Source organism: Leishmania major, chromosome 33 (assembly GCF_000002725.2).
Source record: "Leishmania major strain Friedlin complete genome, chromosome 33".
Taxonomy (NCBI): domain Eukaryota; phylum Euglenozoa; class Kinetoplastea; order Trypanosomatida; family Trypanosomatidae; genus Leishmania; species Leishmania major.
In genome coordinates this window covers 1,075,038-1,099,760 of record NC_007285.2, presented here as the reverse complement: position 1 = coordinate 1,099,760, position 24,723 = coordinate 1,075,038, and the positions used below count along the sequence as shown (strand labels likewise).

General features: G+C 60.4%; 7 protein-coding genes across 7 annotated transcripts; all 7 read right to left on the bottom strand.

Annotated features, from left to right (window-relative positions):
* Window positions 1–71: 71 nt before the first annotated feature.
* LMJF_33_2440 (conserved hypothetical protein) lies at window positions 72–1,592 on the bottom strand (the record flags this gene model as incomplete). Its single annotated transcript, XM_001685953.1, has 1 exon — window positions 72–1,592. The coding sequence occupies one exon, from the start codon at window positions 1,590–1,592 to the stop codon at window positions 72–74; it is 1,521 nt and encodes a 506-aa protein (XP_001686005.1).
* Window positions 1,593–2,900: 1,308 nt separating this feature from the next.
* LMJF_33_2430 (conserved hypothetical protein) lies at window positions 2,901–4,853 on the bottom strand (the record flags this gene model as incomplete). The annotated part of the gene is made up of 1 exon (XM_001685952.1): window positions 2,901–4,853. One exon carries the CDS (start codon window positions 4,851–4,853, stop codon window positions 2,901–2,903), a length of 1,953 nt encoding a protein of 650 aa, XP_001686004.1.
* Window positions 4,854–6,077: 1,224 nt separating this feature from the next.
* On the bottom strand, window positions 6,078–7,889 carry LMJF_33_2420 (hypothetical protein; the record flags this gene model as incomplete). The annotated part of the gene is made up of 1 exon (XM_001685951.1): window positions 6,078–7,889. One exon carries the CDS (start codon window positions 7,887–7,889, stop codon window positions 6,078–6,080), a length of 1,812 nt encoding a protein of 603 aa, XP_001686003.1.
* Window positions 7,890–9,212: 1,323 nt separating this feature from the next.
* On the bottom strand, window positions 9,213–11,213 carry LMJF_33_2410 (conserved hypothetical protein; the record flags this gene model as incomplete). Its single annotated transcript, XM_001685950.1, has 1 exon — window positions 9,213–11,213. One exon carries the CDS (start codon window positions 11,211–11,213, stop codon window positions 9,213–9,215), a length of 2,001 nt encoding a protein of 666 aa, XP_001686002.1.
* A 1,475-nt stretch (window positions 11,214–12,688) lies between these two features.
* On the bottom strand, window positions 12,689–14,392 carry LMJF_33_2400 (putative ras-like small GTPases; the record flags this gene model as incomplete). The annotated part of the gene is made up of 1 exon (XM_001685949.1): window positions 12,689–14,392. The coding sequence occupies one exon, from the start codon at window positions 14,390–14,392 to the stop codon at window positions 12,689–12,691; it is 1,704 nt and encodes a 567-aa protein (XP_001686001.1).
* Window positions 14,393–15,870: 1,478 nt separating this feature from the next.
* On the bottom strand, window positions 15,871–17,775 carry LMJF_33_2390 (putative heat shock protein; the record flags this gene model as incomplete). Its single annotated transcript, XM_001685948.1, has 1 exon — window positions 15,871–17,775. The coding sequence occupies one exon, from the start codon at window positions 17,773–17,775 to the stop codon at window positions 15,871–15,873; it is 1,905 nt and encodes a 634-aa protein (XP_001686000.1).
* A 2,577-nt stretch (window positions 17,776–20,352) lies between these two features.
* Window positions 20,353–21,978, bottom strand: LMJF_33_2380 (putative Golgi reassembly stacking protein; the record flags this gene model as incomplete). The annotated part of the gene is made up of 1 exon (XM_001685947.1): window positions 20,353–21,978. The coding sequence occupies one exon, from the start codon at window positions 21,976–21,978 to the stop codon at window positions 20,353–20,355; it is 1,626 nt and encodes a 541-aa protein (XP_001685999.1).
* Window positions 21,979–24,723: the final 2,745 nt, after the last annotated feature.

Here is a 24,723-nt window from a genome sequence, read left to right as displayed (position 1 = left end):
ATCGTCTTGTGTGTCACATCTCTTGCTAGTACCTGCCCTCGTCTCCACGCACCTCTCCCCTCGTCTTCCTTCTACTGCCTATCGCGGCTACGCTGCGAAGCGGTGGACTTGGCCGCGAGGGATGGCGGCCGCACATCGGAAAAGAGGGAGTTGCTCCGCGCGACGGTGCGGGACACCGAAACCTCCTCGCGTTCCCCACGAAGGGCGGTTTCGCGACTCTGCTGCGACGCCGTCGGCTTCGAGGCCACCAGCGGCGGCTTCGACAATGACTGGGAGCGAGACGCTTGGTAACTGTTACCATCGCTGTTGCGGCGCAGCATCTGCGCGAACTCCTCGCGTGAGGAGCGCGAAGCGTCATCACGGGCGCGCTGCGCCGCCGTCGGCTTCGAGGCCACCAGCGGTGGCTTGATGGCGCGCTGGTGAGAGCTCTGCGAGTTCGCGTACGACTGGCGGGAACCTAAGGAGCCGCTGGATACAAACCGCCCGTACTGCTGCTGATCTGTCTCCGTGGTTTCCAGCAAGGCCTCGCGCGCCTTTCGGTCCTCCAGCAGCTGCTTCGTCGACGGCGCGTTGCCGAGGCCGTAGTGGCCAACGTTGAGTTGGTCTATAAGCAGCTGCGAGTTCGTCGTGGCGGCGGCGTTGCGGTTGTTCAGCTCCCCACACATGCGAGCATCGCGGGCGTTGGCCAGTTCCGCGGTGCGGATGGCGGCGCACATCCTCTCCTCCATCTTTTTGCTGGCGCTCTTCTCCTTCAGGATGTCGCTCTGCAGCTTCGTCCTCATAGCGCAGAACCTGCGGATCTTCTGGTGCAGCACAACGCACTCGTCCTTGTTCTCCTGCGTGTGCGCCACCGCCTTGGCCTCCATCGGGTCCGCATCCTCGCCCAGAGCGGCAGTCGTGGCAGTAGCGCCTTTGCGCAGATTCCGCTTGACCATGCCCTCCTGCGAGGCGACAACCTTCTTGAGCGTATTCGCGCGCTTGCTCTGGAGCTCCTGGATATAGGCGCACAGCTCCCGGTTGGACAGCTGACGGTCCTCCTCCAGCGTCCTCTCGATATCTCTCGGCAGCGTCTCCTCGGCGTACTCATATGCACGATTGGCAAAGTGCTCCAGGCGCTGCACGCGGGCCGCCAGTTGGTACACCTCCGCGGCGCCCTCCAGTCCTTCGATGTCGAGGGCGAGGGAGTCCTGCTCGTCCTTGTGATGCAGCACCTGCTCCGAGAGACGCACGCGCTCGTCGCGCAGCTCCTCCAGAGACGGCATGGATTTTATCTTTAGCGACTTGTCGTCCTTGATCTCGCGCAAACGCTGCTTGTGTGCTGCGCGTGCCGCCTCCAGCCGCTCCTTCGCCACCACATACTCGGAAGGGGCGGAGTTCGCGCAAGCCCCATTAGCAGCCGCGGTCGGGGTCTTCGTCATCGACGCACTCTCTGCCTTGGTTAGGTGGCCATCCAACGTATTGCCCTCGTAGGTGTGTGCGACATCGTGATTCATCGGCGAGTCTCTCTGCGAGTGGTCATCGCCGTTCGCCATCTGGCGCCGTGCGTTCATCGGCGAGTCCTCCACAGGAAACTGGTCAGACAAGTTGCGCATTGCAGTGCGAAAGCAAGGTTCAATACTGTGCCGCCAAATGGCGAGCTGGGTGTTGTGACGAGAGTCAAAGCCGTCGTCACAGGGCGGGAGCGCAGCCGAAGTAAACAGCTGAAGACGACAGCGAAACCGTGTATATCGAGATGCGCTGATTAATGGTAGTGGGCAGGTCTGCGAGCTGAGAAGAGCAAACAGTGACCGACAGAGGGGGAGAGGGAGGGGGGGGCGGGGCGCACTAACACGAAGAGGTATGGATCACGTAGAATCTGGAGTTAAGCTTTCGAGTGTGCAATACTGCGGGCGCCGTACATGTTATGTCGCGACGGTCGACGACAATAAGTGACGGAGGAGTAGGTGGAACGAAACGCAAAAAAAGATGAAGCAAGAAGAGTCGGTGAGGAGCACATGTCGGGCAGTGCAGGTGACGCAGGAAACGCACCCGTGGGAAAACTCCATCTGAGAGCGCGCGCGCTTGATAAACTGGTGGGGGAGGAGCGACGGTCCTTGCGATGGGGCCCATCGTTGCGCCACCACCGTATCAGCTCTGGGTGTGGCCAAGGAGTCCCACAGCGCCCCCTCCGGACTCGGTTTCGTGATTTCGGATTGCCAGCCGACCCGCTGTATCGCTACGCATTCCAACCCCCTCCCCCCCCCCCTCGACTTTCTGCGTACAGTTCCTTTGTTTTCTTTTTTGCAGCTGGCACGTGTCGATACCGTCCACGGCGGCCTCTCACGTAAGCAGCCACCTGTAGAGGTCTGCACATCCCCCATCCTCCCCTGGCTGCCACCACCACCAAAACTCAGCTGCAGTCACACAGACGCGCCCCGCGGGAGAGGGGCTAAAGGGCACACACGCACACCCAGGCGTGACGCGAGGATGGAAATGCGGAACACACGCAGCCGCCCCTTGAGGGCGCCTTCACACGCGAGATAAGGGGGCGAGAAAATACAAACACACACACACACACACACACAGAGAGAGAGAGAGACACACACACAATATACAATCACACATCGCGAGCTTCCCCAAATGCGACGTGGTGAGAGAAACCACACAGAAGACGCGTACACGCGTACACCGATACAAGCGCGCAACCAACACAGCGATTAGATTCGAGTAGGGAAGCATTTAGCGAAGAGCCACGTAAGCACACCAAGACACATGAAGGCGGTGTATTGCGATTCACAGAGGAGTTGGCAAAGCATAAGGGAAGAGGAAAGCAGGCATTCCCCCGGTGCTGTGCCAACTCTGCCGAGGTGCAAGCCACGCGATCGTCGCTTCTTTTCGCCTCCTTTCTTTTTCAAGCTTGCCTAAAGCTTAGCAGGGGGTGTGCGGTGCATCACCTGATCGCGACTTGTCTCTTGTGCCTTGCTGACAAGACGGCGGAACTCCGCGGTCGTCATCTGGTCTTTTTCGCTCGTACGCGCTGCCTTGGCGTAGTGGAGCAGTGCTGTAAGAAAAAGGGCCGTGCCCTCCTCCTCACCACCAACGTAGTTAATGTTGCGAAAAAGACGGTCGTCCATCATGGGTCCGCTGCGGCGCAGGCTGCTGACAAGCTCCGCGTAGGACGGCGCTCGGCTGCCATCTGGCATCAGCGGCCGGCCGCCGCGGCTCTCGATGGACTGTGTACGCTGCAGTCGTCGCAGAATGCGTCGTTGCCGCTCCACCCGCTGCGACTCCTTCTCCACAGAGAGAAACGTCACATCTCGGAACACCGTCAGCTCGTAGTCGGTGGATTGCGGGTTGTCACCCATGGCGATGCCGTGATAGCGCTGGACGCACCCGGCGAAGTTGATCGCTTGACTTGCCGGACCCGCTTTCGGGCTTGGGGTGGCTTCCGTGAAGTGCAGCTGCCACTCATCCTCAACAGAAGCGACCCGGTCCTTGCCCAGTAGGTACCGCAATGCCGTGGACTTGCTCACACCGATTTTGGAGAAGACGACGCTGTTTGGCTGCGGCATGGGGTTCACGCCACCGTGCACCATCTCCGCCACGTGAGAGCGGAAGTACTTGGAGAAGAGACGCAGTGGCAGGCCGAGCAGAATCACCTGTGCAATATTGGCCACGCCTTCCGATGACGCAGGCAAGGCGGATGAGGGGGACGATGGTACCAGCTTCGTCACAGGGAGCGTAGCCTCACGCATCTGCTGCTGAAAATGCTTCACACTGGGAGCCAGGAGATCGACCAAGAAGCTCGCCATCGTCGCCGTTGCGGCCGCCAACTTCGGTGCGGCCGTGGCGGGCAGATCAGCCAGCAGCACCTGCGCTGCGTAGGAGACGAGCTGTGCACGCTCCGCCGCCTTCGTCTGAGCCTCGACATTCTGGCTCAACACCCGCCGCGGGGTGCTTTTGTCGTCCTCAGTGTAGCACAAGTGTGACTCCACGTACTCGACGCGGAGGATGCCAACGGCAGTCAAGAAGCCCCGTCGCGAGCGCAGGTAGTCTACTTTCCACTCCACAGCTTCCGGGTCCGCTGGCGGCTGCTGCGCCAGCGTCAAGAGTGTCTGCTTAGCCATCGTTCCTAGCAGGAGCGGTGATGCGGGGTGGTTGTGCACCGCCGTTGCGTAAATAAGCTCGAGGTACTGCAAGAGGCCGCCCCACATGCTCTGGTAGCGCTGCGAGAGCCACTTCATTGCCTCGCGTACGGCGGGGTCCTTGCCGGAGAGTACGTCACGAACGTAATCCAGATAAAGCGCCTCGACGCGCGTCCGCAGGCAGCGAGCGGTTGCGGAATCGATGCAGGTGCCATGCACGCACATCTCTGGCTGCGGACGCAGCTGCTTACCACTGCCGTCCACAAACAAGGTGGCGTGCGACATACGCAGCTGGTAGGCAGCCGCCAGCTCGACGGCCTCGCGCGTGGCGCAGTGGACAGCGCTCGCGTACCCCGGAAGCATGATAATCGAGTCGGACGTGCACCAGTACAGAGCAGCACCGGTGTAGAGGGACAAGAGCAGGCAGCCGCGGCGAGGCGGCTGCGCCGTCATGCCATCCACCGTCGCTAGCGGAGTTCCTGCCGCGGCAGCCTCATCGACGTACTCCTGATAGGTCTTGAGAAACGATCTCAGCGGGTAGTACACCTGGTCGATTGCCCGCAGGTCCGCCGTCGTGACGATGCACACGTTGCCGTCACTGCTCAGCCACTGCCTGATAGGTCCGAAGCACGGGCTTCGCGTGATGGGGAGATACCGGCCGTTTGCCTTGTGCGGGGTAGCGATCAGCGTCCCGTCCAGATCCGTGAGAAGCCAGTAGTCCGTTAGCATGTTTTCTTACGGTTGTGTTTCAGCTTCGTGCCAGCCGTCCCGTCGGCTAGGGACGAGAGACACGAGCAAGAGAAGGGGAGAAGAGGAGAGAAGAACAAGACAACCTTCATGGCAGCCAGGGCAGGTGCGTGCCCGAGAGGACACCTCCACACACACAACGACAACGGCAGCAACAGACGAGCAGAGACGATGCCGACACTCAAGAGGACGCAAGGGAAGCCCCTCACCATACAAACTAGTAGAGGCAATGCAGAAGGAGAGAGAGAGAGAGAGAAGAAAGGCGAAACACATCGAAAGCGAAGAAGGTGCAGTGCCGCGAGGCGTCATAGCCGAGCAGACACGCACGACAAACGCGAGAAGACAGCAGAGTACAACACCAGAGAGGGCGAAAAAGATGCCGAGAAGAAATAAGAGAGACAAAAACGGCAAAAAAAAACAAAAGAGGGGAGAGTGCGGAGGTACGCTGTCGCGTATACGTTCCTTCGTTTTTGTTTGTGCGCGTGGTGGTGGTGGTGGTGGTGGCGGTTTCCGTGTGTATGACTCTTGATAAACCGACGTGACGCAAAATGGCCGATGTTATAGAGAAGCGGCCGGCGACGACGCTGAGACAGGGTTCGTTGAAGAGGGAGAGGGCGGGCCGGGCGGAGTGGGAAGGGATACCGATAGTGGGAGAGGAGAGGCACACGTCTCGTGCCTGTAGAGCAAGAAGGACGAATGCTGAGCAGCGGGGTGAGGTGGAAACAGGGGGTGCCGGGAGGGCAGCGCACACAGTGGCGCCAAATAGGGGGCGGCGAGGAAGGGGGATGGAGGCGTTCGATACGGCGTGGTGCGCGGCTCTGATGCCCGCGCGCCTAGGCCATAAAAAAAAACACGCGAAATATACGTGTAAGCCGTGTGCGCAACGATGGGGAGACGGCTGAGTGAGGGAGGCGGCGACACCGCAAATCTGCGACGGTCACATTTCTCTTTTGCGTTATTGCCTTTTCACTGGGTAGTGGGGCTGCGGCCCGAGCGACGGCGCGTACCGCCAAAGCCGCCACCCCGAAAAGCAGACCAAGCCGCTCATGCAGCATCACCGAACACTTGCAACGCACACTCCGAGATTGAGTGGCAGACGTGCATACATCCGAAAATCACGAAATGCCGGCGAACGCTCTTTCCCCGCCCCACCCCTCTCCCTCGCCTCTGCAGAGCGCCGCACCTTCCTGAAGGGTGCGGCGCTCATTAACGCACTTCGTGAAAGCGCTGCAGCTCATGCATCAGCTTCTTCCACGCAGGATGGCCTGTCAGGACGCACCAAAGGACCTCGTCCTTCAAGATGGCCATGCGTTCCTCCTCTTCCCTCTTGCCGAGCACACGCATCTGAAGCCCGGCGCAGCCCAGCCGAAACTTGCGGAAGAGCGCCGCCCGTGCGCTGACCTCCTCCCTCTCAACAATATGGCGTGATGCGACTAGAAATGTGACCACGCCTGGCTGATCTCGGATGGCGGGACCGGCCACGGCGGAAAGGCTCCCGTGGAAGAGCTCTGACTGGCTGGCGGGACCCGCGTGGCTGTGGTGATCGGTCAACAGAGAGGATTGGTGGTGTTGGTTTTGGAGGGAGGCGCCAGCAGCTCCGTGATCGGGTTCTCCAGCCTGGCTGAGCCGCGGCGACTGCGACCCCCCGGCGCGGGAACCTTCCCGTAATGGATTGTGCCGGTGCTGCTGCGCTGCACTTGTGTTGATGTGCCGGCTTTTGTAGAGCGTCCCGGTAGCGTGATGGTGGCTGAGCGTGCTGCGCGAGTTCACCCCGGCGAACCACACGCCATACTGGCCAGCGCCCATGTCACCCCCAGCGATGGCAGGTTGGGTAGAAGTTGGTGTGCGGCCTCCTGGATCAGCGTAGCTTGACGCATGCACAGGCGTCTCACGGCTCTGGTGGAACGCCGCGAAGGCACCAGATCCGCTATTCACTCCCACCTGCGACCCGTGCTCCGACGTTGCGCGAACGTGGGAGCACCGGCGAGGCGACTTTGGCGGCGTCGCTTCGGCATCCGAGGCAGCCGCGAGCGATGCCCGCGTGCACGAGCCGGAGAAGGCGTTGTCCTCGCCGTCGCTGTCTGATCGGCTGTGCCGCTCACGAAGGGTCGCGTGAAGATGGACGCTCATTCCAGTCGCATTTTCTGCCGCCGTGGTGCCGTCGCCTCGCCCAGTAGGGCGGATCACAGGAACGCTGATCTGCCAGTGCGCCGTCTGCGTGGCGGCCTCGTGCCTTGCGCGCAGCGCTCGCCCACCCACGAGTGCGGTTGCCAGTGCCGTGCTGGTCTCAGTGCTACAGACGATGCAATGGTACGGCCAATCTGCGCGTTGGCAGTGCATGTCGCAGTAGTAGGCAAAGCCACACCCGCACTGACGCAGAGTCTGCGAAGGCGTGCGGCACCAATCGCAATGCCGCGTCGGCGGCCGAAGGGCGCGCACGGCGTGGCAGCAGACCGCTTCGTGAAAGGGCCAGTGCGCCTGTTGGCAGGTGGTGCAGCAGTAGCGGGCGAGGCCGCACGGGCAGCGGTACAGCACCTCCTCTGCCACCTTGCAGTGAGAGCAGCGGTTCTGGTTTCTAGTGCTGACGCCACCGAATGACTTGCCGGAGTAGTTGGAGAGGGTCGCACCGGCAGTCCCACCGCTGGCAGCGGCGCCGAGAAAGCCGTTCGCCGCTGAATTCAAGAGAGCAGATGCGACGCCAGTACTTCTGCTCGGCGTCACAGAGAAGACCCTCGCGCTGACTGGCTCACTTGGACCTGTGCGCAGGGGGCCCTGTCTTCGCCCAGAACGTTCTCCGTCGAGAGCCGCGGCAGCGCCCGCAGAGTCGGTATCCGCCTCGAGAGCGGTCAGGGCGGCAGGGTGTACGAGGAGCTGCGGTGGCGCCTGTTCGCCGGATCGGACAAAGGTGGCGGCTCCTCGCCCGAGCGGCGTCGTCGGCACTGCCGGCGTAATAGAGCGGACCGCGCTGCTACTCTGACCACCACGCTCATGAGCGATGGTGGGATGCGTTGGCGTCATCGCATTCGCAACAACCGTGCTGCTCGCCCGAGCTAGCTGCTTGCACTGCGATCGCCATCGCAGTGCAAGCTTGTGCCTTCCAGAGTTGGCGTGGCCTCTGCCGTGCACCTTGCCCCCGGTCGACTCCGCACACCATGTAGACAGCGCCTTGCTGCCGCTACGTTGTTGTGAGCGTGGCAAGGCAGAGCCTCGTCGCGGGGTGCTCGATGAGTGTGATGGCTGCTGATGGTGCGATGGAGAGCGGCTGCTGTCGACGCCGCTTCTCGAACCCGATGACGGGCTCTGCGGCTCAGTGCGTGGAGGAGTTCGCAGCGGGCTTTGCGTCATTGCCACGGCGCGGGGTCTGGTGTCCGCATCCCCACAGTGCCTCGCCCACCTGCAAGCCTGTGGTACACCTCGGTGTAGCAGGTCAATCCTTCTTGTTGCGCAGCGCCCACCTGCGGCAGCGAAAACAACGCCTCCGGGGTTGCCGCTTAGAGGCAACAGAGACACGCGTGCAAGGGAGGCGCTGGGTGTGCGGGTGTAGCGAGGGAAGCGGTCAAACTGGAAGCAGGATCACGACAGCCGCGCGCACTGCCCCTTGCGTCCACCCTCCGCCGGCAAGAAGTATGCGATGTTGTCCCTGCTGCTACTGCATCTGCATGCGGCGGTGCATGCCAAAGCGTTTTCGTTCTGCCTCGGCGCGGGATAGAGGAGGGAGGGGAGGGGGGGAAGGGGGGGGGGGGCAGGCGAAGTGCTAGTGGTGAGCGTGCTTGCGGTGCGTGTCCGGAGCGGCGAGTAGAGAACAAGGAAAACAAAGGTGGAAAGCGTAAAGCAGAAGGCAGGAGTGAGCGGAAGCACGGTTTAGCGTATACATCGCCGCCACATGCCTGTGCGCGACTGGAGCTGGTCTCCTTGCATGACGAAGCGCAGAGTGCGTGAGGAAGAAGGCGAGAGAGCGCGTGCGGCGGCGTCCCTTCGATGATGCGTCAAGAGAGGTACACCACAGCCGCCCGCGTCACGGCGTCGTGCGAGCGTGTGCGTCTGTGCCAGTTTGCCGCTCTCTTGAAGCACGCACCCGACTTTTCCGTGCTGACACGTGCGCACGTGCGCGTGGACGTGCGTCTCTGCACCAAGACGTGTCCACATATCGAGCCATCCACCACCTCAGGATACCATCCGCGGTCTTGCGGTGCTCGCCGATCCTCAGAAATCGGGGCCACGCCCTTCCGCTTCGTATCCGCTGTGCTTGTTACGAGTTAGCAAAGAAAATCTGGCAAAAAACACGCGAGAGCAACGGCGTCACTCGTGCTGTGGGAGAAAGCCTGCGACGGTAGCCCCGCATCATGGGGTCCCTGACGGTGGCACGCCCTGCCCCTCCCGCTCCTTTGCATAGCCGCGCGCAATGCCGTGCTTGCCCTCCAGGATGTTGGCCTGAACCGGCGTCTGCCCCACTCGAGGGTCAAGACCGACGTACTCGCGGTCGTACAGGCGGGCGAGTGCACCCTGCGAGCTTCCCTGTCCGATCAATGCACCACCGCCGCTTCCAGTGCTGGCACGTACCAGCGCGCCGCTGGACGTCCATCGCTCCTCCTCGTCATTCTGCCGTTGTTGCGGGTCAGCGTCCGTGCCGCCTGCGCGGGATTTGAGCTCGCTTTGGCGCGCCTGCACGGCTCTTTTCAGCAGCGGCAGCACTGCCTGAAAGGAGGTTGTGTAGACGGCCGCCATGCCGTACTGCTCGTCCGCTTGCGTGTCGTCGGCGCTCATCAAGGCGACGAGCACCTCAGCCGGTGACACGATTGGCTTCATGAATCCATCCCTCTTCTCTGTGAAATGGCTCTGCCGGCTGTACGGGCAGGCCACCGCGACGAAGCAGTCAACTGTGTCAACAAAGTTCGCCAGCTTGAACTCATTCAAGTGGCCGACATAGATCATGTAGCTGCGCTTCCCGTGGGCCCGAAGAAGCTGGTGGAGCTGCTGCGTCACTTCGTAGTAGCCCTCGATGGCCAGCGAGGCGACGAGGATGCCAATGGCGGAGCTTGCCCGCACGGATTCGATGTTAAAGGCGCGCTGCCTCATGCGGCGCTGCAGCACCTGCTGCGCTCGCATGCCATCTTCAGTTACAAGAGCCGCAGCGACGCCGTCGGCGCACGCGGCTGACACCCAATGGTGCACAGCACCCCTCAGCTCGAGAGACGCAGACAGAGAAGCCCCAGACCCCGCAAGGCACTTGGAGACGTTGTGCAGCTGCTCCTTTGCCTCTGCCGTGTCACCAAAGCTGCTGTTCAGAACGCAAACGACGGGCACGTTGCTCACCTCAGCACCGCCGTCCCACGCAAGGTACTCGCGGCACAGGTCGCTGTAGTGAAACTGGTTGTACTGCTCTGCCGTCAGCACGTGGACAAGCGCCGACGACCCGACAGCGCCGATAAAGAGCACGTACTGTACCTCGTGCGACGGCGCGGGAGACGATGACGAGGAAAGCACGCGCGGAAAACGCACGCCGTTGACGACCCAGCAGTCCTCGCCCGAGGAAGTGGACCCTGCATCGGCAACGCCGCTGGCCTCCGCGCCGTGCAACTTGACCGGCTCACCTGCAACAGAGAGGCAGCGCTCTTCAAAGATCGGCCAGCTGATGGGAACACTGGCATCTTCAGTGGTGCTCCAGCGACCCTCAGCCGCTTGCACGATGGCTTTCGTCGGGTACGTGCCAACAATGGCGATGCGGGGATGCACCGGGCAGGGTGCTCCTGCAGAAGCGCCGGTCGCTTCCGCCTTCTTGGCCCACCAGTTGGTAAGCCGATGGCGAATAGCCGACGCGACCCGCCGCGCCACCTCCAGCACTAAGGTCGCCTCAGCATCCAGCAGCGCGCCTACGGCATCGCTGCCAGCCACAGCGCCAGTGGTAAGTGCACTGAAGTGAAACGCTGGCTGGACATAGAAGACCGGCAGGCGGGTTGAGCGACTCATGCAGGCTTCACCAAAGTGCACAATGCAGTCGGCCGTGTAGTGCTGGGCGGTGATCTCATCGGGGCAGCAGCTGCCAAAGGTGTTGTCGGCCAGGACAAACAAACGCATTGCGCTCTTAGGGCAATTCGGGTTGTCCATCGTCGCAGGGCGGCTGTGTGCTGCTGCTGCCCCAGCCACTGGAAGTCCTCTTTCCTGGGGCGGTGCGACCCCACCGGCGGGGCAGCATTGCGACTCCTCTCTCACCACCCCTTCTACCCTCTTCAATTCCATCGCCTCAACGTACCGCTGATCCGTGGCGACGAGGTTGCTCAGGCAGTGCACCACAGCCACCGCGTCGCCGAGACGCTCGTCTGGAAACTGCAGGGCAACGCGCATGTAGGGAAGGCCAAGCCGCGATGGCGCAGCGGCGGTGCTGCAGCACGGCTGGCAGGACAATGACGCTGCCCCTTTGCCAGACGCCGCGGTGGTAACGGCAACCGCAGACGCCGTGGTCACCTCTCCGTCATGAGTTGCCCCGGAAAAGAGGAAGTCCACGACGCGATGCAGCTGGTAGCCGTCGATGATGTGTCGCTCAGCCTCGCCTTCGTTACCGTCGCCTTTGAGAGTTGAAGCGGTGCGTCGCTGTCGGTGACGATGCACCACCACCGCCGCTTCGACCGGCGAGTCGTGGTACATGATGCAAGAAGTAGCGTGGCACTGCTGCTCTGATGAAACACGTGGTTTCTCTCAGCCAAAGTGCCACATACACAGGAATCAGAGGGCGAGCAGCCGCCAACCACTCCGTTGCACAACGCCGCTCAACTAGGAGAGAGCAGCGAATCCGGGCGCGTTGAGGCAGTGATGACGTTTTCTTTTTACTTATTGACGGAAGGCATAGAAGCTCGTACGTGTGGGGTGGTCCAGGGTGGTCGTCGGGGGACGGGGGGAGGGATGCATATATGCAAGGGACGCTGTCGGACAAAGGGTGTGTCGTTCGTCTCGAAGTCCACTCCGCGCATGCAAGCAAGCGTGTAGGTTGGACAGAAACCGGAAAGAGGGGGGGAAAGGCTGGAAAGCAAGAGATTCGCATCATGAGGCACTCAGACGTGGCGTCACATTGACATCACCTCGCTGCCCGCAAAAGAGGCGAGGGAAGGGGAGGGGAGGGTCGCGGACAGTGGCAGCGCGGCAGCTACGACCACGCTCCGATTGCCCTCCGATCGCTCCCCCTCAACCTCTCTCGAGGCGCACACGAGAGCAGTGGCGCAGATGACCACGTAGAGGAGAATGAAGAGACAAAGCCCGTCACAGGCGTCATGACGGAGAACCAGGCTGAGGCAGAGCGAGCTAAAAGGCATGCCAAGAAGAACAGGGGACGCCACAGACGTGCGTGCGGTGCCTCACCGTTGTCCCAGCAAGGCGCAGCTATTGGACCCCACTGCCACTCCTCCACACACATGCGCGCCCAAAGACTATCGGTGGCGACCTGTGCGCATGCGTTCACATGTCTGTCTAATTTCGACTCCGTTGTTATCATGGAAATCGTGTATGTTTATCAGAGGTTTAACGTTCCGTTGAGCGTGCGATCACGCACGGACTCTGCGCATCTTGACAAGTACCTTGCCCTTCCCTCGACGATGCGCAGATAGTACCAAGAGAGACCGTCGGTGTGTGTGCATGCGTGCGTGTGTGTGTCTTTTGGGGGAAGGGGGGAAGGAGACACGCGGTAAAAAGAAGCGCTGAGGTATGCCGCCTTCCGTGTCCCCACCCCCGCACGCTCCTCCCGAAACGCACACACACGGCACACCAACATCGGCGCAGACCGCCCCGCCCACCCACCCCCTCCTCACACCTGCGCCAGCGGGATCGCACTAGAGCATCTCGTCCCCATCGTCGCCATCAGGGTCATCGTACGGCACGTCGCTCTGCTTCCACCGCTTCTTTGTGCGCTGCTGGTGCTGCTCGATCAGATCCATGTGAAGGTGAAATGTGGGCAGTCCGTCCAGCATCACGCCGCGCACCTTAGCCGAGACCAGCTCCGCCTGCGTACTGCTCTCCTCAGCCCCACCACCGAGGCAGCCGCTGCTGTTGACGGCGCGGTAGGCGTCGTCGCTGCGCAGGAAGAGCTCGTCGACCGCAGGCGGATATGTGTAGTACGGAATGCGGCCATCGTTCCAGTCTGCAAGGATCATGCGCGCCGTCGACTCCTCATCCACCTGGCCACCACGTGTGAGTCGTCCCCGACGCATCCCGACTTGCTCAATGAAGTCCATCACGTCGTTCTCGCGGAACTGGCTAATGCCGTAAAACAGAGCCAACGGGTGCAGCCCGCTGTTGCGCAACGCCTGGTGGGCGGCGACGTCGGTGTTGTCGTGGTCATCAGCCTGCTGCACCGCCGTGCATCGCTGTAGGAGTCGCTGCACTGGCAAGAACGGATTCACCAGCTCGCTAACCCGAATGGCGTTGCGCAGAACCACGTCGCCGCTGTCCTCACCGGGGCTGACCACGCCGGGGCAGTCCATCACGCGGATGTCAGACCGCAGCTCCACCTCGGTGTTGCCCGTTGTGAACCCGGGCATGTTGCCGACGCCGACAACGTGCTTGCGCTTCAGCGCGTTAATGATGGAGCTCTTCCCTACATTCGGGTATCCAATCACCCCAACAACAATAGCCTTGCGCTCGCCCGTCTCGTCGCTGCGGGCGAGTGAGCGCAACCGCCGAAACATGTTCGTGACGTACGTTTGCCCGAGTGAACCTTTGGCGTTGGCTGCGAACGGAATGCACATGAGCTGCTCCTGCTGCTCAAAGTAGTGGATCCACGCATCCAGCACCTCCTTCGACGGCAGCAAGTCCACCTTGTTCAGCACCACAACCATCTTCTTCCGCTCCTCACCGTAGGTTGAGCGGATGTTCTTCTCCAGCTGCGTAAGTCGGCAGCCGAGCGGGTCGCGGGCATCCAGCACCTGCAGCAGCACATCGCAGTTCTCAACGACGCGATGGAACTCTTTGAAGAAACGCTGCAGCGAGCGATCCTGTCCGCGGCGCGTCATATCCTCCACCCACACGCTGTCCTCCTCCGCGTAGCCCTCGCCGGCGCCGTCCTGGCGAAACAGCTGCATTGGAGCCTCGTAGTCATGCACTTTCTCTGAGGCGCGAAGCGCCAGCGTCAGCATCTCGCGGCGGCGGTCCGCCAACGTCGACTCGGTCCTGCCGGCGCCCTCAGTGCTCTGGGCGACCTGCTGCAGGGCCTTGCCGCGAATCTGAGAGCAGGCGCCACTTTTCCCGAAAGCGCCACCGCCGCGCGTGAGGTTGGCGAGGCGAAGACCTCTGCCGCTTACGCCGCTGCTACTTGGCCGAGACCCACCGGCCTCCTCGGCACCGTGCATGTGCGGGATGCTCAAGACGCTGTGCGTGCGCCGCTGCGCCGTTTGCGTCAGGCGCTGCGCCACGTCCTTTAGGTCAGGCACGCCAAGGTCCTTCTTGAGCACCTTGAGCTGACCCTGCTGCCGCTGCCGGGCCTGCCGCGCATGCGCGCCGCCACCGCCCCTGCCGCTTTTTTTGGAGTGACTACCCATGCTATGTGCGCCAGGTGGCACCGTCGTGCGACGGTGGAGAGACGAATGAGGTTTGCTGGTGGGTATGTATGCTGTGACACTGCTCGGAAGGCAGCATGCGAACACGCAAACAAGGAGAGGCAGAGGCAGGGATGATGAACTCGACAGATGAAAGCGAGGACAGAAGAGGGTTAAAGGGCGCAGCATTGCACCGACACAAGCGCACATCTTGTGTGCGGAGTAAAAGGCGAGAAAGAGAGAGAGACCCGATAAGGGGTCCCCCGAATCCCTCTCTTTGAGCCGCAGAAACTTGCACAAGGTGGTTCCTACGTAACGTTCGCCCGGCAGGGAGACCACGACGGGTCCACGCGCCTGTGCGCTCCTTCTCTGTGCTTGTCGGCGGCAGCAACAAATCCACCTCACGACCGGAAGCGGCTTCGGTACGTGGTTCAAGTTCTTGCGTTCCCTTGCTCATCTGACAAGACTCAACGAGAACTTATTTAATATTCAAGAAGGCGTTGTCGCACGTCACCGCTCTCGGAGGTGTGCCAGAACGCATACGCAGGCAGAAAACGAAGGAGGGTGGGAGAGAGCAAGAGACTTCAGCCGCGCCGATACGTTTTCTGATCCCATGTGCGTGGCAGGGCCTGAGCGAAAAGACGTGGACGACGATAAGAGGGAGCGCACGCATGAGATTCCGTCTGTTGCGCGCATCTGTCTTAGGCAAAACAAATTTTACCATCAGGAAAGATCAAGAAGAGCGGGAAGAAGAGAAGAGAACAACAGGAGAAGAGGCGACGGCAGCAGACCAAAGGAGAGTCGTGCAGACACCAATGGAAAGCCGAAAGGAGCGGGGCGGCTGTGCGACACGTGTCCGTCTGGCACATCTGCCCTCCTCGTTGTAAAGCTATTGGCTCGCTCTCTCAGAGGAGTCGTACACGAGTCGAGGTCATTCAAGCCCGTAACTCTATACGAGTCCTGCCCACTTCTGCGCCCTCCTTGCTTGCCGGCCCCCGCGTCTCTCCTGCTCGCCCGACGGCCTCCTGCTCCGTGACAACTCCTTCGCCCCCCTCTCCGCTCCCTGAGCGCCTGAGTGTCAACATTGCGTTCTCGTTTTTTGCGTTCACCGCATTGAATCCTCTCTGCTCGTTTTACGTACCTTGTTTGTTGTGGTTGTTCCTTGACCCGCTTCAAGTGCCGTGGGCAGCAATCACGCGGTCTCGGGGCCCTCAGCGTCGAAAGTGGTGCCCCACCCCCACCCCCTACGCGCACACACACACACACACGCACCACCACCACCACCACCAACGGTGCGAGAGAGACCGGCTCTCCCGCACGCAGAGAAGGGCGGGAGGAAGGGAGGGAGGCAGGAAGGGAGGGGGGTCAAAAACTCAATAAAGATGGTAAGCACACAAGGAACAGTCACAGGGAGCAAGTAAGCTAGTTGGCCCACTCACTGCGGCGCACAGGCGCTCATCGCCATACTCGGCTGACCCCCTTCACTGGTCCGCCGACGGCTCCGGCACCTTCTCGACCATGCGCGACATGATCGTGTTGAGGCGCGTCACGATGCTGCGCGGGTCCTCGAGAAGTCCAGCGGCGATGATGGCGTTGTCAAAGATCTGCTCCGTCAACAGGCCAGCCGTCTCCACCTCCTCGCTCGCCTCCGACTGCGACAGCGTGTACAGCTTTCGGATGAGAGGGTGCTGGGGGTTGAAGTGGAGGTTGTACTTCGGCGGTGGACCAGCGGCCTGGCCCGTCATACGGTAGATCTTGCGCATCTGTGCCGCCTCGTGGTCCGCCAGCACGGCAGGGCTGTCGCGCAGGCGGTCCGTCGACTTGACAACGCCGACGCGACCGACGAGGCGCTTCGAGATGAAGTCGGAGAGCGCCTTGACCTGGACATCATTCAGCTGCTTCTTCACGGCCACGTCATCGTTCTTGTCTCCCTCGAGCTTCTTCTTGTGCTGCACGTAGCCGTCAAGGTTGGCGTCGAACATCTCGATGTTCTGCAGCTTGTGCTTCGCGTAGGTGTCGAGGTGCTGCATGACAAAGTCGTCGATCGGCTCGGTGCAGATGAGCACCTCAAGGTCGTGCTCCTTGTACTGCTCATAGTAGGGCGACTGCAGCGCCATCTCCTTGCTGGGCAAGTTCAGGTAGTAGATGTGGGACTGATTCGGCTGCATGCGGTCGCGGTAGTTGTCCAGAGAGACGTAGGGGTAGTCGATGTCGGACTTTGTCGTTTGGAAGCGCAGGAGCTTCGCGAGCTCCATCTTGTGCACCTGGTCCGTGCACACACCCTCCTTCAGGAAGGGGCCATACTCCTGAATGAAGCGCTCGTACTTGCTGCGGTCGCGCTTGCTCTCCTCCTCGAGCCAGCGAATGATCCGCTTCGTCAGGATCGTGCTCAGCCGGCGCATCATACTGCCGTCCTGCGTGTGCTCACGCGACACGTTTAGCGGGATCGACTCGCTGTCCACGGCACCCTTGATGAAGCGCAGCCAGTCCGGCAGCAGCCCCTTCGCCTTGGACTGGATCAGCACGCGGCGAGAGTACAAGTTCACACCCGCATCCATGCGACCACCGCCGTACTTCTCCGTGTGCGACTGCGGCACGTAGAGCAGCGCCCGCACGCTCATCGGGGCATCGATGGAGTAATGAAGGCGGAACATCGGGCTGTCATAGGAGCCGGAGATGAACTTGTAGAAGTCAATGTGCTCCTCGTTGGTGACGTCGTTCTTGTCCTTCATCCAGAGGGCCTCGACAGTGTTTACCTTGCCGCCGTTGAGGGTGATCTCGTAGGAGACAAAGTTGCTGTACTTCTTCAGCACCCGCTCCACCACCTGCGGGGTGCAGAAGGATAGCTCCGTGTCCTTCACATCCAGCACAATCTTTGTACCCTTCTCGACCCCCTCGCACTCCGTCACTTTAAAGGTGCCGGTGCCCTCCGACTCCCACAGGTAGCCCTTCGAGCCCTTCTTGGCACTGCGGCTGTAGACCTTGACGTTCTTGGCCACCATGAAGCACGCGTAGAAGCCAACGCCGAACTGGCCGATGATCTTCTCGGCCGCCGACTTGCCGCTGCTCTGGAGCTCGTGCACGAACGCCTTCGAGCCGGAGCCGGCAATCGTGCCCAGGTTCGCTGTCAGCTCCTCTCGGGTCATGCCGATACCCGTATCGCGTATGATGAAGCGACTCTTGCTCTGGTTGCAGGAAAGGGCAATCAGTGGGGCCTCGTCGGCCGGCTCGCGGGCGTACTCGGGGTTGCTGAGCTCCAGCAGGTGGCGCTTCTCCAGAGCGTCGCTGGCGTTAGACACCAACTCGCGGATGAACACCTCCTTGTCGCTGTACAGGCTGCATGCAACGATGTCCAGCAGCTGGCGGGTCTCCGTCTTGAAGCCCATCTCCTCCGACTCACCGACAGGCTTCTCAACCGTGGCGCTTGTCCCAGCCGTCGCCTCGGTGGCGCTGCCGTCCACCTCGTTCGCTCCGGCACTTGTGTTCTCCGGAGCAGGCTCCACGATGACGTCCTCGTCCAGCTCCTCCGAAGCGTCTGCCTTCGGCTTCTTCTCTGCCTCAGTGGCGGCGGCGGTGGCGGGTTTTTCGGTAGAACAGAAGCGGTAGGCCGACGTGAGTGTGGCAGCCGTGACAGTGGTGCAGCCACCGGCACCGCAACTCAGCGCGGGAGAGACGCCGCTCGAAGGCTTGGACAGCACGACGCCAGACACCGACGCGGCGGCCATCGCGGAGGCCACCGTCGCCCTCTGTACGACACGACGCATTCTCCAACAACACAAAAAGAAGTGGGAAAACGTTACGTGCCTGTGGCGTATGTGTGTGTGTGTGTGTGTATGCTTATTGTTTGGTTGGCACCGCGCAGCCTGCCAACGTCCAACCACGCACGTCACTGCTGTGCCTTCTGGGCGGATGTGTGGAGGACCACAGATGAGAGCGGGAAGCCGTTCGCCTTTTTCTTTGCGTTATCGTTGCTTCTCTTTACCCGTCGCTTCACCAGTTCCCTTGCGTCTGCGGGTGGCGGGAGGGGGGGATGAGAGAGGGGAGGAGAAACCAGCGTTGACGCTTGTGACGTGTTAGTTTGCGTTGTGTTGCGTTAACCGTGTATGTTCGTTGCTCTTCTTCTCTTGTGCCCAATGCGGAAAGAGAAAGGGATAGAGGGGAAGGAGCATTACAGAATGCGTGCGCACGTGTGCGCATGTGGGTGTGTAAGTACCGGTGTGTGTGTGTGTGTGTGGGGAGGGGGGTCGCGTGAAAGTACCCCCCATCCACCCACCCCCGTTTTCCAACGATGTCAGCGAAGCAATAGAAGGAGAGAGCACAACATGGGAGATGGACGAAAGACAACACGGAAAGGAGGGCGGAAAAGCTCGCGAAAAGCACGTGTTGAGTGCCGCCACTGCCGCTGTGTCGATGGGCAAGGCAAAGGTATGCGCCCCCACATGGGAGGCCGAGCCTGTGTGCTGTGCTTCTTGTCGCTCTTTTCCGAAAGGGCAATGTTGATGCGTATATGTGTATGTGTGTGTGTGTATGTGTGTGCGTGTGTGTGTGCGCGCGCGTGCGTGTGGAGTATCTACCGCGTACTTGATACAGCATATATAACAAGGGCGCAAGAGCCGGCCGCTCGGTCGGCGCGTGTGTGCGCAGCTGTAACTCTGAACGCACATGATCCCCGCATGCATTCGAGGCACACAATGCACAGAGAAAAGAAAACAATCCACTAAACGCTACGCCCCTCCCACCGCTTACCTCCCCCCTCTTCACCACATCTTCGCCCCTCCCCTTTCGATGCGTGTCACGGGTGCTTCCTGGTCTGCAATCTGCTGTGTGTGGGCGCGGGTGTACGTTTGTGGGAGTTGCGTGGTGGCGTGTCGCCCAGCATTGCCAATTTCCGTCCGAAGCCCACATAACCACCACGAACAAGGGGATCCCTGCAAACGGGCGAAAGGGCAAGCACTCGCCCATCGGGGGGAGGGGGGAAGAGGAGGGGAAGGGGTCGCACAAACCAACAACAGGCGTGCAGCCAATGACGGAAGACATGTGCCGATAAAGAGAACGAAGGGAGAGGGAGAGAGAGGTGGAGGGTGTGTCAGCAACTCATGAGCACGCCGCGAAGCCATTTGACTTTCAGATTTGGTTCATCTTTTCGCTGTGTGTGCGTGTTATCGACGAGGCAGACATCACGAGAGCACGAAAACAACCTCTGCGCCGTCGTGGTGTCCTCAAGCAAAACCTCGCCATTGGGTCACTCCCCCCCCGACTCTCCCCCGCCCAATAACTCTCTCTCTCTCGCTGCACATACACACACACACAAATAGATGCACACCAGCACCACAACCTCGCCTCACTTCAGGGGCGATCCCGTATCCTTTAGCACACTTCATGCAATGGAGAGGAAAAGCAACGACACGGCCCACCCGTTAGTCCGCACGCGTCACACATTCGTGGGGGCAAATTAGAACAAAAATGCAAGCAAGTAACCCGTGGGAGAGAAAGAGACGTGGCACATCAACGTGGCGCACGGAACATGCAACCACGCGCGCAGCAGCCCACAATAATAATAAAGAAACGGACTTCTACACTAACGCGTGTTGAACTACATTCAGAGAGAGGAGAGGAGAGGGTAGTAAAGACGCGGCGAACGGCACACGCGTGCTCGCTGCCCAGCCCTGCCCGCTCTGGATTCGGCTTTCTCTCTCTCTCTCTCTCTGTCTCTCTCTCTCTGTCATTGCTTCGATTGGCGTTGCCCCTTCCCGCCATCTTAAGTGTTGTTCGTGCTGCCCCATCTTTCTCTCGCCTCCTCGCCCAGCACAAGAAAGTGCTGCATCGCGCTGCTAATCGTCAGCGCGATGAGCCCGCGGACGGAGATGCAGACGCGGAGAAGCACACCGGCGCGAGAAAGTGCGGAGACAGGGGGAACACAACTGGCGTAAGGGTCAACACATTCTTAGTAGCATGAGTCACAGCTACGCCGGAGCTCTCTTTGCTGCGGCTGCACCAGGGAACACTGGAAACTGCAGTGGAGGGGGCATGCGCTGACTGGAGAACGTGGGCATAGTTGTTACGTGCAGCTGCTGTGGTGGTGGAGGCGGTGCAGAATAAGATGGCAGAGCGGTGGCGGGGTTGTGAGAGCCGTTCATCTGGGCGGGAAGACTCCCTGAAAGCGGCGGGGACTGGGACGATAGTGGCGGGTAAGACGATGAGTATGGCTGTTCCATCGTGGGTGCATGCTGCCCCAGGTGGTGTTCAGCCGCCATCACGCCCTCGTGTGCCAGCGGCGCACCCTCCAGCACGTCATAGTCCGGCGACGCCTCCTCCGCAAAAGGGTTGAACGGCTTCTGCCCCATTTCCACGGCGGCAGCGGCGGTTCCCCCAGCCGCATCGTGACGCGGCGGTGGGGCTACATTGAAGGAGGCCAGCGAGGGCATTGAGTAGAGGGCGGCCTCCGTTAATTGCTGCTGCAGCTGCGGCCGTGGCGGGCACGGTTGTGGACACGAGTTCATCGGCGGCTCGTGCGGGTTAGTCATCGTGTGCACTTCTGGCGAGTCAACGACGGCGCAGCGCGCATGCGCCTCCTGCGGCAAGGGCAAGCTTGGTAGTGGTTGCGCAGAGCCCGTTGACTCTTGAGACTGCTCTCGCGGTTGAGGCGCAGCCCCCACAGCTGGGGTAAGAGAAACGTCTTGCAGAAGCTGGTGCTCCTGCTGCTGCGCTCTGGTTGGCGTTACAACGCTGTGCCCGACAGAGGCGAATTTGCTCATGACTGGCAGCGAAGCCCCGACGGCAAGGTCGGCGGTGGCGACTGAGGGGATGATGTGCAGCAGGCCCGTGGCGACGCTGATGCCTACCGCTGCTTCTGGGTTAGTGCCCATCTCCACCTCCACCTCCTCGATCGTGTTGCTCTCACTATTGTACACCAGGAAGAGCAGCACATGCGGCACCTCCACCCTCTCATTTGGGAAGAACTGCTTCCGCTCCAGCGCCCAGCGCTGCTCCTCGTGCCACGCCTCCAGTCGACAGTAGAAATCCTTCTGGCTCTTTATGAGTGTGATGAGTGTCTCCTGGACAGTCTGCATACCGATAATGTAATCCCGATTTGCCTGCAGCTCTGTAGAGCACGCGGCAGGGCTGCCCTCCAGCACGTCAACAACGTGCACGCAACGCTCTGGGCAGGCGTCCGCGCGAGTCCATTCGATGCTGCACCCGAGCAAGCCACCACCGCCCCATTCGTCCGACGGGACGCAGTAAACATCGCGGTATGTGCGGCTGTACAGATTGAAAGTAGTGAAGCAGACGGGCTGGTCGCGGTGGTTGGCCACGTAGCTCTTGAAGAACGACAGCGCCGCCTTCCCCTCTGACTCGAGAAGAACCTTGTCAAGAGCAGTGACAATGTCGAAGAAGGGGATGAGGCCAGCCTTGTGAGCAGGGCTGTCCGGCAGCAGTCGCACCACCTGGAAGCCCTCGACGCCAGCAAGTGAGACGGGGGCCTCCCAAGGCGCAGCCGAGGCGGAGCCGGCAGACACACTGCGATCTGTGCCGCCTGTTTCAGCCTGTCCAAGCTGACAGGCCTTTGCGCGACTCTGGTCCTGGCCCATCGTCAGAGCGAGGATAGGGGCGAAGAAACCGGGGGGGGGGGGGGGGGGTGAGACGGTGCAACCGAAAAGAAGGCGGCTCGTATAGATGGAACAAAAAAAAGCGAACAAAGCGCAAGCGCGCGCGCCGGCTCTGGCAGCCGCACGCAAGATGCAGGCAGCACACCGTGTCGATGGCGATCCGTGACCAGAGCGCGTGTAGCGAGACGCAGACCGCTGTGCACTACACAAAAGCAGGCAAAGACACCAAGCACTCACTGGTGGAGTGTGGAGTGAGGAGGAGGGGGGAGGGAGGAAGGGGGCAGGCAACTATGAGAAACAAACAGGAAAGAAGGTGGAGATCAAGAGTGTCCGCGGACGCCGGCGTGCCCGCGCAAACAAGCAAAAACGAGAACAAATAAGGAGTGGCGACAACAGCAACAGCAGCAGCAGCAGCGATACTACAGTCACCCAACAGCAAAACAAAGGCAGAGCGAAAAGCAAGAAAAGACGGTAAGGGGGTGTCGCAAGGCACTCCTACGATGGAGTTGGGAGGATGGAGATACGAACCCGACGCACAGAGCCGATAGCTCCCTCCCTCGAACACGTTCACTTGCAGCAGCCGCCTCAGCGTTGTCTTGTGTGGGTTTTTTGTTGTCAGCTGCTACGATGGCGAGAAAAAAAAAGTACAGTCACGTGAACACCTCCAGGTGTAAAGCCGCTTCAAAAGCATCCCAGGAACGAAAAGAAAATGCAATCAGAAGAGACAACTGTCAACGAACCCGTTTAGCCACCCCACAGAGGCAGTCCCCACGTACTTCCGTGATAGACACGCACAGCAGCGCACACGGCCAACGCGAATCGATCACACGGCAGATTTGCGTCGCTTCTCTCGGACTGTCAATCAGTCTGTGTGTGTGTGTGTGTGTGTGTGTGTGTTGACCCCGTGCGCACAGCCTCTTTGAAAAGAATAGTCGTAAGGGGGGGGGGGGGGGCGTTCGATTTCAGGTGCCAGTCCTCGCTTTCAATGGTGAGGTTGTGAATAGTCTATGTGAGATCGTCCACCACACGCACGCGCGCTCGCGTTCTCGTACGCGCACACAGGCGAGTGTGTCTGTGTCCGTGTAAAGATACGTGCGTACGACGTCCGATGCAGCGAGGGAGAACACCACCGCCAATCTGCCGATACACGTCGAGAGCAGGATAGAGAGGAAAACGCACAGTAGAGAGAGGGAGAGGCAGGTTGGCAGAGGGCAGTTGGGCACATTAAGAACGGCGCACGGGAAAAAGACGCTGCGTCAGAGGAAGAACAGCGAACCCAAAGAAAGGCAGCGAGACACAAGAAGGCCCTGTAAAGAGGCGTCTACCCTGCACAGCCCTTGGAGCTGACTCGAATTCGAGGAGGCGGCCCCCCTGGACTCCAGCGCCGCTCTTCACAACGGACAGAGGGCGAAAGGGGGGGGGGTGAGCACAGAAGCGCGATTTCCTTGTCCGTGCAAGAGATCCATAAGAAGAACGAGCGAGCGCGCCTGTAGTACGTTGGAGTCTGTGTTCAACACTATCTCCGCGTCCATGCTGAACTCACGTTAATCGGCAATGTTCTTGTCTTTTCCAATGAGGGGATCATCTCAGCGATCTGCTTTCGTGAAGCGAATCGAAAGAGAGAGGCAAACGGCGAGCGTGAAAAAAAAAACGCACAGGCAAGCACGCAGATGTCGCGTCCAGGAGAAAGCAGAAGAGGTGGTATAATAGAGCGCGCGCGCAAACATCGAAAAAAAAGAAAACAGTGGATGATGTACCACTAAACGGATCGAAGATTTAGGGAGTCGAAAATGGTCAGCACCACACGGACAGCGTCGCCGCGTGTCGTCCGTGTCATTCCAGGTCGTGGTTGTCGCTGCTGTTTTGGTTCCTCCATCTGCTCGCTTTTGTATTGTCGTTTCGCATTCTTTCCTCTGTGCCTGTGTGCACGGGGCAGGTGGGTGGGTGGGGCGGCGTGTCGTCTTTGGGTGAGGCAGAGAGGGTGGAAACAAAAAAAGGCAGACGAGGGGAAGACGCACTTCATAACGGCTGCCAAAAAAAAAAACGAGGGACCAGCGGAGGCGTCGGATGAACCATCGCAGGACAACAACACGAAAGCTGGCTGCGTGCTGCTGTGCGGCGTTGGTTTGCTTCCTTGCTAGACCCTGCTCACTGGCTCGAATGCTGATGGTGCTTGACACGCCTGTCCGATGCCTCCCCACCGCAACTACGCAGAGCAAGTTGCCTAGTGCACACACACACACACACACGAACATATAAGCACATAAACAAGCGAAGAAGCGTCGCCTGCTTCGGAAACGTGACCGCCTTCACGTCATACACTCGAAGAGGCGAGAAAAAAAAAAAACATGCAACGGAAAGTCGGAAGGAAGCCACGCAAGCAGAGCAGGCGCCGAGCTCATGCGGCGTATGGCGAACGAGCAACACGCGAAGAACAAGGCGAGTGAGAAGTACAAAGGACTCTAAAAGAGACAGAAACGCCTGCGGCCAATGAATTCTTGATTGAGGCGGCAGCGTTAGTCTCCGTTCCCCTCGCCGGCTGCAGCACCTTGTCTTTTACAGAGAGAGAGGGGGGAGGGGTGGACATCCAGAAGAGCGACGAAAAAGAGGCGTGCCTCATGCACCCAATCAAACATCACGAGAACGCACAGAAGAACGTAGAAGCAGCAACGTGCAGCTGCGTGCACATATGCAGGCGTCTCCAGAGAGAGAAACAGATAAAGCGGG